This window comes from Hordeum vulgare, chromosome 4H (genome assembly GCF_904849725.1).
Source record: "Hordeum vulgare subsp. vulgare chromosome 4H, MorexV3_pseudomolecules_assembly, whole genome shotgun sequence".
Lineage (NCBI taxonomy): Eukaryota > Viridiplantae > Streptophyta > Magnoliopsida > Poales > Poaceae > Hordeum > Hordeum vulgare.
In genome coordinates this window covers 33021630-33035656 of record NC_058521.1, presented here as the reverse complement: position 1 = coordinate 33035656, position 14027 = coordinate 33021630, and the positions used below count along the sequence as shown (strand labels likewise).

The 14027-nt window shown below is 43.8% G+C and overlaps 1 protein-coding gene across 1 annotated transcript; it reads left to right on the top strand.

Moving 5' to 3' along the window:
* Positions 1–4174: 4174 nt before the first annotated feature.
* LOC123446523 (probable CCR4-associated factor 1 homolog 11) lies at positions 4175–5185 on the top strand. Its single transcript, XM_045123097.1, has one exon. The coding sequence runs from the start codon at positions 4187–4189 to the stop codon at positions 5084–5086; it is 900 nt and encodes a 299-aa protein (XP_044979032.1). The 5' UTR covers positions 4175–4186; the 3' UTR covers positions 5087–5185.
* Positions 5186–14027: the final 8842 nt, after the last annotated feature.

Here is a 14027-nt window from a genome sequence, read left to right as displayed (position 1 = left end):
GGCAACCAGTTGCTATGAATGCATATGTTTGCCTCCATTAGGGATACAGTTGAGTAATTACTTTGCTTATAGATGATTGCAGGTACATGGATAAAATTGCAAGTTAAAACATAAAAGTAATTGTTGTAAATAGTTAATGCATTGCTTCACATATATAGTTTTCTTCAACTATCAGTTTAGTACATTACTACCTCCTGTTTCACATGTTTTAATACTGATGCATTGCTACACTTGTATGTGCATGCTAGTCCAAGTGCTTCAATTTAGTTGCTTGCTTCAACTGTCAGTTTAGTATTGATGATTAACTGTATGTGCATTGCTACACGTGTATGTGCATGCTGGTCCAAGTGTTTTACATGTATTAGTACTGATGCATTAACTACATCACTATATTGTTGATCCAACAAGTTTGCTAGCTTCACATGTATTACATGTATGTGCATGCTCGTCTAAATGCTTTCCTTTATTGATATAAGTGCATCATTTTACTTTATCCCTGTTGTATCTGATTGTTGTTTATTCTATTTTGCAAGCACCACCTCAAGATCATCCATGTCAAGGATGACAAGGTCAAACCCGAGGCCAACCAGTGGTATGCAAGTTGCTCCTTGTGGTTATACTTTCAGATTTATAAAATGTGTCTTAATATGCTAAGTGAAATGTAATATGCTAAGTAAAATATCTTGGAGGCCGGTGATGTAAAATACTGTCATATTTTATTATGCAAATGTATTGTTGTAATCTGAATTAGCTGGCTTAGCTGTGTGTGTGTGTTGTTACTCTTCCTTAGCTGAATAAGTAGGATTAAATGATAATAAAATATCATAAGATATGTTTGGCTGTCTGTCCATGCATTCCAACAATTAACGTAATAATTATGTTTACTTTGCCTTGCAAAGATGAGCATCCTCTCACCGAGTACGAGAAGGTTAGGGCTAGAAATATGATGAGGAACAATCGGATATTCCAGTCCCTTGGCATTGATGCAATAGCGTCAATGATTAGGAAAACAAATGATGTACAAGAAGGTACAACTTATGGGGTTCAAGAAGGTAGTGGAGTTATCAGTGATGACCCAGAGTACAATCCTAAGGAGGATGAAGTTGTAGTGCACAAGACTGTTAAGGTGCAAACTCTGTCTTGCTTGGAGGGTTTGGGTTCTTGTATGCTCTGTGTTTCCTTGTGCTCACATATTTATCTTGTGATCTAATTTTTTTCTGTGCTATTTATACAAGGCACTGAAGACAACCAGCAAGAAGAGGAAGAGCTCAGAAGCATCTGCTGCAATGCCTCCAGGAAGGGTGATGGCCCCACCTCGAGGACAAACAAAGAGGATCCTGGAACTTGATGAACCTGATAGAGTCACAAGGAAGAAAGCAACTATGGCGGCTGCGACGGACCATCAGGAAAGTCCGCTGGGCATGGACTTTGAGAGCTTGGTGGAAATGCGTGATGAGTTTTTGTGAAGCTGTGCACGTGTGAAGTTGTCAATTATTTAAGTGATTGGTCATTCTGGTGATGAAACAATGTCTTGCTCTATTTGAACCTGATGAAGTATTTTGTGAAGTTGTAAATTATTTAAGTTTTGTTTGGACCATTTTGTTTGGGTACTAAAGTTAGTTTGGATAGCAAAAAGGCTGAGGCCCAAACAAGAAATAGACTAAGAAGGCTTGGGCCTAAAAAAGAGTAGGCCAAGGCCCAAACTAGAATTTGTCTGAAAAGACTTGGGCCTAAAAAAAGAGTAGGCCAAGGCCCAAACAAGAACTGGACTAAAAAGAGTAGGCCAAGGCCCAAACAAGAACTGGACTAAAAAGAGTAGGCCAAGGCCCAAAAGAAAAGTGGACTAATAAAAAACCTGCTCAGTAAAAGATTCTATCCCAAAAAATAAAAGGCCAAATTATTGGGCCCGACCCATGTAGATGACCGGAAGGGACCGGGCTGAATATTATTTACGACCTTTTCATTTTGTTATAATTCTGCCACGTCAGCGTGCCACGGTGGCTCTGACGTGGTGTGGGCAGATTGCTAGTGACCAAATCATTTGGTCATTAAACCTATGACCTTCTGTTTGGTCATAAAATCCTACGACCAATCCAGAAAAAAAGTCGTTATAGTTCACTAAAGACCCTCAGCTTTAGACCTTTTGTTTTTGGTCATAAAAAAGGTCACAAATGGAAATCAATGACCATTCAGTGACCAATATTGAAGGTCGTTAGTTGACATATTTCTTGTAGTGGTCCCGGCTATATATGTTGTTTTTGACCCACCTATATATGTTGCTGGCTTAGGAATCAACAAGAAGCAACATCATTTTTGATCGAACAAAGGTTACACAATAACGATGGATGTGCATATACACACAACTATAGGCAGCCGACCAGTTGATCGATGTATGACACCGAACCACGTATGCGACAAGGAGACAAAGATTGAAGCACGCACAAGAGCCACCCAAAAGAAATTCTTCGAGCTCCTGGGACCGACCACGTTGCATGCAGCCGACGACCACTATTGCGGCGCCCGTGCCAGCGTACAGTGGTGTAGATGACTCGACAAGCTTTGAGACGACGAGTTTAGAGTGGAACATCGGCAGGTTCTGCCATGGGTGCTAGCAGAGAGCGTGAATTGCCCCGTGAGGTGCGCCACCAACTTCTCATGCCTGGTCTACCTGTATTTACACATGTACTCTATAAGACAATGGTGACACAACGCAACAATGCCATTCTTATGCGTGTGTATTTTCTACTCAATTGATTCTTTCATTAAAAATGTGTCATGTATTTGCATGTGTAAGTAGAAGGGCGCGTGTGTATTTTCTACTCAATTGATTCTTTCATTAAAAATGTGTCATGTATTTGCATGTGTAAGTAGAAGGGCTGCAGATAAGCAGTCAAAATAGCTAGCACAATCAATGGTGTTAGCAATTGTTCATATGCTCACATGCATGCCCTTTATATAGTTATGTAGATTCAGATCTATATTTATACTTTGTTATTATTTCTTAGAGTGTTTCGGCAATTTAACAAAGTGGTTCATTACCTCTTAGAACTGCCCATCATGTCTTTGAGGTAATGTGTAATGAAATCTACTTTGGGTATTATAATGGCTATGTGAATATATTGAAATTTAGCTGATGCCAACATATGGATTATTTCTACAACGGTATTATCTTTAACTTCCATAATCAAATATAATAAATCTCATGCAACACCCCCTTATTAAACCTGATTGATATTTGTCGTGTTATTTGTCGATATCCCTTATGATGTATTGGACACAACTATATACAAATAATATAAGAAATTGTAAAAGTAAGTGTTCCTTTTCTTTTATGGTGTTACAACGAACGAGTCCATGAGAGTACCCGACCTACGGAAAGTGGCGTTTCAAATAATTGTTGCTACACGACGGACGTCGTACGGGCGTTTTGCTGTGGCCGGATAGCGCTTGTGGCGTTGCCTCGTATCACGGGCACGTAATGTGCCTGTTGTTATCAAGGCAACCTCGCTTGCGTCGTTGGTCTTGGATGTTGCTCACGATAAAGGCTCATGGCCCATTTGGTTGCCTCGACCCGACCCAAAGCTCTTCGTGCTGAGAACAACCGGAACTAGAGTTGCCTCTACCTCTCGACAGTTACGTGGTAGGATACGCAACTCTCTGCGCCGATCCTCACGAACGATGAGCTATGCCCGCTCGAAAGCGACAACCGGCCTGGCTGTTGCCTGTGCGTCTCTATGCAAGTGGAACCGGAGGACGACAACCAATGCTAAACGTCACCGAGGACGTGCTACCTGGCTGATCCTGTCAGTAGTCAGCTTAGGATATCGATCATTAATTTCTCCCGTTGCAAGGCATTTTTCCTAGTAGTGGTTCAAATTTCAAGCACGCGTGAGAAAACAGTTCCAGGATTCCAGCTATGTTTTGATTAATAACAAACATAATTTGAAAAAAGAAAATCTTGACGTCGAGTCTACTAAGATTGGAATACAACTCACAATTGCTGGCCCGCTAGCTTCTCTGATCGGACGGTTCGTGTCCGTCTCTCCGAGTCCCACCGCGACACGTTCCTCATCCGACTACAGCTCCACTCCGCCGTGCGTGTACTATATATAGGGAAGGGAGCTTCGCACATCGGAGCTACCCGCCTATCTATCTCTTGTTGATCAGCACCGAACCATCGATCGGCATGAGCCCGGCCGCCGGCATGTTCCCAGTGTTTCCGCCGCCACCTTTCTGCTACACGTTCCCCGTGCAGCCCCCGCCGTACTTCCACCACGCACCCATGTCGCCGGTATGGCCGTCGCCCGCCGTCCCGGTGCGCTCCGTGTGGGCGTACAACTTCAACGCCGAATCGGACAGCCTCCGCAGCGCCGCCAGGAGAGCCAGGTACGTCGCCGTCAACGTGCACTACCCGGGCGTCGTCCACCACGCCGGCGGCCAGGACCACAACACCCTCACCGCGGAGCAGCGCTACGCCCTCGTCAAGGCCAACGTGGACGGTCTCACGCCGCTCCAGGTCGGCGTGGCGCTCTACGGCAACGACGACGGGTACCTCGGCGCCTGGGAGTTCAACCTGCGGGACTTCCGCCCCAGGGCCGACCCGCACGACGAGAAGTCCCTTGCGTACCTCGCCCGCCGCGGCCTCAACGTCGGCGCGCTCCGCGACCACGGCGTCCGCGCCGACATGCTATGCGCGACGCTGTTTGAATCCGGCCTGATCAGCCCTCGGCGTGGGCCGCCGCGGAGCTGGATCACCTACGCCGGGGCCTACCACGTCGCATACCTGGTGAAGATCGTCACCCGGGGAGCCGCGCTGCCGGAGGACGTGGCCGGGTTTGACGACGCCGTGCGGCGTTACCTGGGCAACCAGGTATACGATGTCGCTTGGATGGCGGGCGACTGCCCGGCCATGCCGCTGGGGCTAGAGCGCATCGCCGCTCACCTCGGCTTCCATTTGCCGCTGTGGAGCCCTCAACTCGCAGCTGCCGCCGGCGTGCGTGCGCTGCAGGTCTTCATGCATCTGAAGTACGGGGAGTTCGGCGGCAACGTGCAGATGTACCGGGGCCTTCTTGAAGGCCTGCACTAGCTAAGTCGATCTTACACCAACAATGTCGAGCCGAGAACTGGAAGTTCGTGCAGGGAAGACTGATGCCGACTTGCATCCACGATAGCTCTGATCGATCCCTTCAAGTCCCCGCCAAAAATAAAAAAAGGTTCTTTTTTTTTTGAATTTTGATTTAGCTAACCTCATGTATCATGGGGTAAGAAGAAGAAGGTTCTTGGAAGTCCAAAGTCCGAAGAATTCCTTTCTACAAAAAAAATAGTAAACTAGCGACTTTTTTTCAAAGAATCGGTACAATTAATATGGATCGAAGAAAGTACTATAGTTTTAAATTTCTATAGTATTAGTTAAAAAGAGATGTTCAAGCATTAGAATTTTCTTTTTTCCTGTGAAGTCAGAAAAAATTCGTTTCAGTGAAGTTTCATAGTAGCCCGGTGAAGTTCCATGGTTTTCTCACAAGAAAAAATCAAGCATCAGGTAGTAGCAAGGAAGTACCGCCAGTTCGGCGGCCACGTGAAGAGGTACTGAGGTGTTCTTCAAGGCATCCAATGGCTGGATTTGACACCAACAATGCTGAATCAAGAATTCAAAGTTGGTGCAAGGAAGACGGATGCCGACTTGCGTCCTATGATAGCTCTGATCAAGTTCTTCAAGTCTGAAGAATTAGTAGGAGTAGTACACTTTTCAAGTCCAAGTATTAGACTTTCCTTTTTTCAGTAAAGCTTCAGGGTAATGTTGCCCATGTAATCGCAAGAAATAGTCTGTTTAGTTATATAAAGATGCACAGTTCTTTTATTTGTGCAACACTGTCAGCGTTCTATTGAGGAAATATCTTGTAAACTCTTTTGGTATCTTCTGGGCAAAAAAAATTTGGTATGCAATTTGCTCGTCATACTTCCGAAAAAGTAGTACTGTTGCTCAGGTAGCCGAATTAAGTTATAAATATATCCATCATATTTTTCAAGTCACGCTAGATGCTTCTACAGGAAAGAGGGAAACTGAAATAACATTGCTAACTACTTGCGTGCGAACTAAGTAGGTCAGATGTTTATGTTCCTTGTGATGGAACCACCTAAGTTCTAGACTAGACTTGGCATTAGAGATTGCATCTTCATGAACATGGATTTATTCCAACTCATTGCGCGCACAACGTGTATCTCCTCCACTCATCTTTCATGCACGGTCACATCAACTGCATGCTGCCATGCATGATTTTACTGTAGACTAGGCTCACTTTTTCGGACAGGGAATCTCTGTAGGTACTACTCCTACTTGATCATGCACCATTAATAAAAGATTAATACTAGATAATTTCAATCATTTTCAATTAAATGGGCTGAACTGTGGTTAATTATTCTCAAATAATAATGTGAAATAAATTGTTGTTCACTAACTACTTGATAGTTTCAAAGAAAACATATGGATGTACCCAAGTTTATGGGAAAATCCAATGAACTTTACTATTGTAATCAGCGAGCTTTATGGAAAAATCCAATGAACTTTACCGTTATAATCAGCGAGCTTTATGGAAAAATTCAATGAACTTTACTATTATAATCAGTAAACTTTTTGAAAAAACAATTGAAAGGACGTGGATGTCGCCTAGAGGGGGGTGAATAGGCGCTTTAAAATAATTAAGGTTTAGGCTTGAACAAATGCGGAATAAAACTAACGTTTAATATGTCAAGCACAAAACCTCAAACAACTAGGCTCACCTATGTGCACCAACAACTTATGCTAAGCAAGATAAACAACTACGTGATAGCAAGATATATGACAAGAGACAATATGGCTATCATAAAGTAAAGTGCATAAGTAAAGGGTTCGGGTAAGAGATAACTGAGGTACGCGGAGACGATGATGTATCCCGAAGTTCACACCCTTGCGGATGCTAATCTCCGTTGGAGCGGTGTGGAGGCACAATGCTCCCCAAGATGCCACTAAGGCCACCGTAATCTCCTCACGCCCTCGCACAATGCAAGATGTCGTGATTCCACTAAGGGACCCTTGAGGGCGGTCACCGAACCCGTACAAATGGCAAACCTTGGGGGCGGTTACCGAACCCGTACACGTGGCAACCCTTGGGGGCAGTTACCGGTACCCGTACAAATTGCTCGGGGCAATCTCCACAACCTAATTGGAGACCCCGACGCTTTCCCGGAGCTTCACACCACAATGATTGAGCTTCGAGACACCACCAAGCTTCTAGGACGCCAAAGCATCCACGAAGAACAATATCTAGGGTACTAAGTACCAAAGGTAATAAGCTTCTCAACCTTCACTTCCATGTATCACCGTGGAGAACTCAAACCGATGCAACCAATGCAATGGCAAGAACACACGAAGTGGTCAAGTCCCTCACACTCAAATCCCTCCACAACAACGAAAGTTAAGGAGAAATATGAGAGGAAGAACAAGGAGCTCACAAAAAACTCCAAGATCAAGATCCAAGGGGTTCCCCTCACATAGAGGAGAAAGTGATTGGTGAAGATGTGGATCTAGATCTCCTCTCTCTTTTCCCTCAAGAACAAGCAAGAATCATTGGAGGGATTGAGAGTAAGCAAGCTCTAAGAATGTCAACAATGGAGGTAGAACAAGAGCTCAACGAATAGATGAGGCCAAGGGGGAAGACGACCTCCTTTATATAGTGGGGGAAGAAATCAGACCGTTACCCCCACTTACAGCCCGAGCCCAGCGGTACTACCGCTGACCCTCCGGCGGTACTACCGCTGGCTGCAGCGGTACTACCGCTGACCCTCCAGCGGTACTACCGCTGGCTGCAGCAGTACTACCGCTAAGCCCATGGTAGCGCAAAGATACTACCGGGCCAACCACCGCCAAGAAAGTCTTCGCAAAAATGTCCGACGCAGTACAACCGCAAAGATGACGGTACTAAAAGCTTGGAGCGGTACTACCGCTGGCCAGGGGCGGTACTACCGCTAGGACTGCGGTACTACCGCCAGCTCTAGCGGTACTACCGCTAGGGCCAGCGGTACTACCGCCAACTCTAGCGGTACTACCACTAGGTCCAGCGGTACTACCGCTCGTCACTGAAACAGCCATAACTTTCGCATACGAGCTCCGAATCGAGCAAACCCAAGCTTGTTGGATTCAGGACGACAAGAGCTATCCAAACAGCGACTGGAAATCTTAAGACCATGCAGATATGAAAATGCCAATGATATAGAGATGTGAGTTCTCTATGAATGAAGAACCGGCAAAAACACCAACATCGAAAACATCATAGTAGATGCATATGGACTCCGTTTTCGATGAACTCGAGCTTGTCATGAAGATGACCATAAGCTCTAAAACTCACAAAGCGAAACACCAAACAAGAACCAAGAAGTATGATGCAAGGATGCAAATGGTTTGAGCTCTCAACGAACGATACGATCAAGCTACTCACTTGAGAGCCCCCCTTGATAGTACAACAATCTATCCTAAACAGAAAACCTATCAAGGGCAAACCTATACCTTGCACCTCGTCCTCTTGAGCTAGATGATGATGATGATCTTGGCTTCCTCAAGATGGACCACCTTTCTTGATTGCGTTGGCTTGATGAAGACTAGTTGATTGCTCCCCCATACTCACTATGGGTGAGCCACTCTTCAGCATATCTTCACAAGCCCATTGCCACCACAATGGACGGCAAGCTTCAAGCATGATATCTTCGTGTTGATCCACTTGAACTTGCACATCGCAATCTTGATGACGATCACAACTTGACGTCATACTTCATGGGTTGTATAAGATCTTCCCTTTGACGCAAGCCCATGGAAACACACCTAACCCCCACATAGAACTCTCACGAAGACCATGGGTTAGTACACAAACACGTAATGGACAATGCTTACCATACCATGGGATCACTTGATCCCTCTCGGTACATCTTGTACGCTTTGTGTGTTGATCATCTTGATTTACTCTTTGTCTGAGATCTTGATCAACCATGTGTCTCTATGACCATACTTTGGATAATACCTTGAATACCATCTTGGTCATCATATAAACTCCTTGAACCCAACAGATGGACTTCAAGAAGTGCCTATGGACAAATCCTATAAATGTAACTTAAGGCAACCATTAGTCCATAGAAATTGTCATCAATTACCAAAACCACATATGGAGATATATGCTCTAACAACAATGAACATTACATTTACCTAACTAGCACTTTGTACGAAAATTTTGAAGAACTTTGTTGTATATTCAATAAACTTTTCTTCTTTGTTATATGATTAGCATATAGTTATTTCTATCTCTAAATTTTAATATGTTGATATTGGGCTTGTTTTGAAGAGCTCACCATGAAAAAGTCAAATAAATAAATGGATTTATTTTTTTACAAAAACAATTAAAAGATATGGTGATATATTTGTTTGTAGTGTAATCTTGCTTTGAAAAACTAGTAGTATAGGCACCTGCAGCTTCTCCTAGCCGTATTAGCGTGAGGCATGGGAAAGAGAAGGCCTGGGACCCAGTGTGGGCCTGGGTGCGTTGATCCACAAGGTGCAGCAACGGCGACGATACTGGTTGTGCGCACAACCAGTTAGGAAAGGCTTTATTCGCATCTTCATGTATATGCATGCATGCCTTCATAGGAGTGTGTATATGTGCGTCTATATGAGAACCAACCTGTGATTGAGTGAGTAAGAAGACAGCGGTATCCCTAACCCACCAAAGTTGAACACATATACTTGACACCGGTGCTTGCATTTTCTTGAATTTATTCCGGGTCTTTCGGTGATGTGACATTTTCGTTGATTACAAAGGCGTTTGTAACGACTTTGTCAATCTTAAGATTATGTTTCGGCTCAATCTCTTAAATGTACTCATAGGAACACAGTGTGTGTGCCATAGGGGTAAGTATATGTGTGTTCTAAAAAACTCCTAAAAATTTCAAGTCAACATTTGAAATAAAGAGAAACAAAAGGACGAATCCGGCATGAATAATGTGAGTATTTATTTGTTGTCATTTATGTTTTTTTACGCGTGTCATTTATGTATTTCAAATACTGGATGTATTATCTTTGTATCTCTTTCTGTATTTTGAATTTCGATCTGAATTTTGAATGGGTTGTAGACATGTCTTGTGAATATCCACACAAAAAATCAGAATATTTTGACACTTAAATTTGATTTATTCATTTTTTTCAAAGTGGGAGCATAGGAGCATGTGCTACTTCCTGATACTTCCCCTAAAGCACCCACCCCAGATTGTTTGCTTCTTTCTGCACACATATTGTGCTAATTCTTCTTATGGAATTACTACCAAATCTTAATTATCTCGTCATCCGTTGGTTTGAATTTTGGTCCCGATTTCAGTTGTTTTTAGTTGATGAATTGGGGTTCTTTTGTTGCATCACTGAGACAAATGGAAGAGAGCTCTTTTTTTCGGATGAAAACCTTCATTAATTAAGTGGGATCAAAAGAGTCTTTCGTACAAAGGATAGATATTTCTACTGACGTATAACGAAGCCACACCGCCGTACGGTGTTCAATACGGCCGATCCGAGCAAGGGCATCGGCCACTTCATTCCTAGTCCTAACTACATGTGACAAATGGAAGAGAGCTGGATGTGTGTAATTTGATTACATTACATCTACGTAACCTTTTCTGAACGAAAGACATTATAAGTTGTAGCATTCCCAGTGTGGTCCTCACCTTAGGAGTTGGAATCACTGAAATGCACATGGAACTTGCATAATACATACCCTAGGAGTAGTGGCTATGTTTGACACCGAACCGAAAAGGCTCCACCAATACATCAGTCATCAAATAAACCTCCCAAGCCCCAGCCCAGCCCATTCATACAAGATAAAAGGATGTCAACTCAAAAACGAGCTAAATTTCAACTAGAAGTCTGGAACACAAGTTATTTGGGTACAAAAAATTGCTGCATCCTTTCCCACCGTTGTCTCATGTAGCATGTCCACATGGACTCAAATACTACTTGCCAGCTACATGATAGACGATACTACAACACAAGCTGCTAGATAAACAAGATCATGATTGCTTGTTCTTGGCAAACCGCTGCAGGGCCTTCGGCAGCTCGGCCTTGTCGCCTACCTGCTGTTTCTTCTCAGGATTCCCACCGATTTCCTTGTACTGGTCCAGTAGAGGCCTCTTGGCTCTGAGGTCCTCTTCTTCCTTCTTCTTTGCCCGCTTGCTGGGTTTGCTCCTGCCCTTGGTCTTGTTCTTCACCTTCGTGCTCTTGGCGGCCTCCACGGCATCTTCAATCTCCTCCTCGACTTCTTTTTTGGTCTTCTTCTCTTTCTTCTTTGGCTACCTCACGTTACCGATCATGTTTGGGTTGAGCATAACAGTCTCCGACTGAAGCTTGTTGAGGAGAGCATGATAGACCGTGGATCTACTAGGCATAGATAGATCCGGTACAAACCCGTCACTTTACCTTGTCCTGAGCCGGATGAGCCCGCACCGTTCTCCATCGGTGTGGTGGTGACGGCGGTGATGGAGAAGATGGGTTAGGCATGGGTGGAGCTTCCCGTGGACACCGCGCTTAACCTAGATCGGATAGGTATGTCGGTAGGGGTGTGACGACGGCAAATCTCGTAGTTCGTGCTCCGGCACCCCACCGTCCTTTATATAGCATAGAATACTGCGGGCTGGTTGTCACAGTATATCTTTAGTGGCTTGTGAATACAATCTACCACTTTCAAATCTGGTATGAATTTCTTTAACCATATCACCTGCCCGGTGGCTTCAAAACATCTATGAACTCTGCTTGCATCGTGGACGATGCAACTATGGTCTGTTTGGAGCTTTTCCATGAAATAGCTCCCCCTGCGAGAGTGAACACGTACCCAGACGTGGATTTTCTATCATCTCTATCTCCCGCAAAATCTGCGTCTGAGTACCCTTTTATCTCTAGGGACTGTGCACACTTGTGCATACTGTAAACTTCCAAGAGCCGAAGTATACGAAATTGTTTTCATTTCATCGAGCTCGTACTTATTCTTGGGACATTGGTGATTCCCAAAACTATTGCCTTTGACTATTGGAGCAAGCATGGCTTTACACTTGTGCATATTATACTTTTGGAGAACTTTCTCTAAATATGCTTTCTGTGAAAGTCCTAAGACTCCATTTTTCCTGTCTCGGTGAATTTCAATGCCCAAAACATATGAAGCATCACCAAGGTCTTACATGTCGAAGTTCGAGGATAAAAACTTATTTGTCTCTTGTAGTAGACTAATACCATTCCTTGCAAGCACGATATCATCCACATACAAGATTAGGAAAATATGTTTCTCGTGTTTAAACTTTGCATAAATGCAGTTATCCTAGACATTTTCTTGAAATCCAAACCTTTTAATAGTGTCATTAAACTTTATGTACCACTGTCTAGAGGCTTGCCTTAGCCCATAAATGGATTTCTTTAGGCGGCATCCCATGTTTTCCTTGCCTTCCATGATAAAATCCTTGGGTTGTTTCATGTAGACATCTTCTTCTAAATCTCCGTTTAGAAATGTCGTCTTTACATCCATTTGATGCAACTCTAAATCAAAATGAGCAACTAGTGCCATTGTGATTCTGAAGGAATCCTTACAAGAGACTGGAGAAAAAGTCTCATTGTAGTCCATTCCTTCTCTTTGCGTGAATCCTTTTGCCACAAGTCGGGCTTTATACTTATCAACATTCCCATTAGAGTCATACTTTGCTTTGTAGACCCATTTGCAGCCTACTGTCTTTGCTCCTTTAGGAATGATCTCTAAGTCCCAAACATTATTGGAACTCATCAATTTCATCTCATCTTCCATTGCCTCTAGCCATTTTTATGAGTGAGGGCTTTTAATGGCTTCTTCGTATGTGGTGGGATCACCATCCATATGAACCATTTCCGTGTTATAGACTTTATAATCAATAGAAATAGCAGGTCTCCTAGTTCTATTAGACCTTCTAAGTGCCTCATTGTCTGGCACACTTTCTACTTTTTGTTGCTGCAATTCCCTTGCATGATCAACAACAGGTTCAGTCGGCTCCTGAAGGACATGTTCCGGGTCTTCTCCCATAGTTGTCATCGTTGGAGTTACAGCGGGTAGCGAAAAAATGGCTCTTAATCATCGGAATGGGTGCATGCACCCTTTTCTCCTCAAGATCAATTTTTCGAGCTACCATGCTCCCCCTCATCATTTCGTCCTCTAAGAAGACAACATGTCTCGTTTCTACAAACTTTGTGAATCTGTCTGGACAGTAGAAACGAAAACCTTTTGATCTATCAGGGTAGCCAATGAAATGGCAACTCACTGTCTTTGGATCTAACTTTCCAATGTTTGGATTAAACATTTTGGCCTCAGCTGGACATCCCCACACTCTGAAGTGTTGCAGGGATGGCACTCTTCCTGTCCATAGCTCGTGCGGTGTTTTGGGCACCGACTTGCTTGGTACTCTGTTGAGAATGTGAATGGCGGTTTTAAGCGCCTCCATCCACAATCCCAATGGCATATCGGAGGAGCTCATCATGTTGCGCACGATATCCATGAGGGTACGGTTGTGCCTTTCAGCTACTCCATTTTGCCGAGGCTCGCCCGACATTGAATATTGGGCGACAATGCCAGTCTCCTGCAAGAACTTTGCAAAAGGTCTAGGGACTTGGCCATATGGTGTGTGTCGACCGTAGTACTCCCCCCCACAGTCGGACCTCACAATCTTAATCTTTTTGTCAAGCTGATTTTCAACTTCAGCTTTGAATATCTTGAATTTATCCAATGCCTCATTTCTTTCTTCGGTTGGATAAATGTAGCCGAAGCGGGAGTAATCTTCTGTGAATGTTATGAATGAATCATAACCATCCACACTTTTCACCGGAAACGGTCCACAAATATCAGTGTGGATTATTTCCAGTGTTCCTGTGCTTCGGTTTGCACCTTTCTTTATGTGTTTTACATATTTTCCGTTAATACAATCTATGCGTTGTTCTGAGTGAGAGAACTCCAACT

Coding starts and splice junctions, on each gene's coding strand:
- LOC123446523 (XM_045123097.1), top strand. CDS start 4,187: ATGAGCCCGGCCGCCGGCATGTTCCCAGTGTTTCCGCCGCCACCTTTC.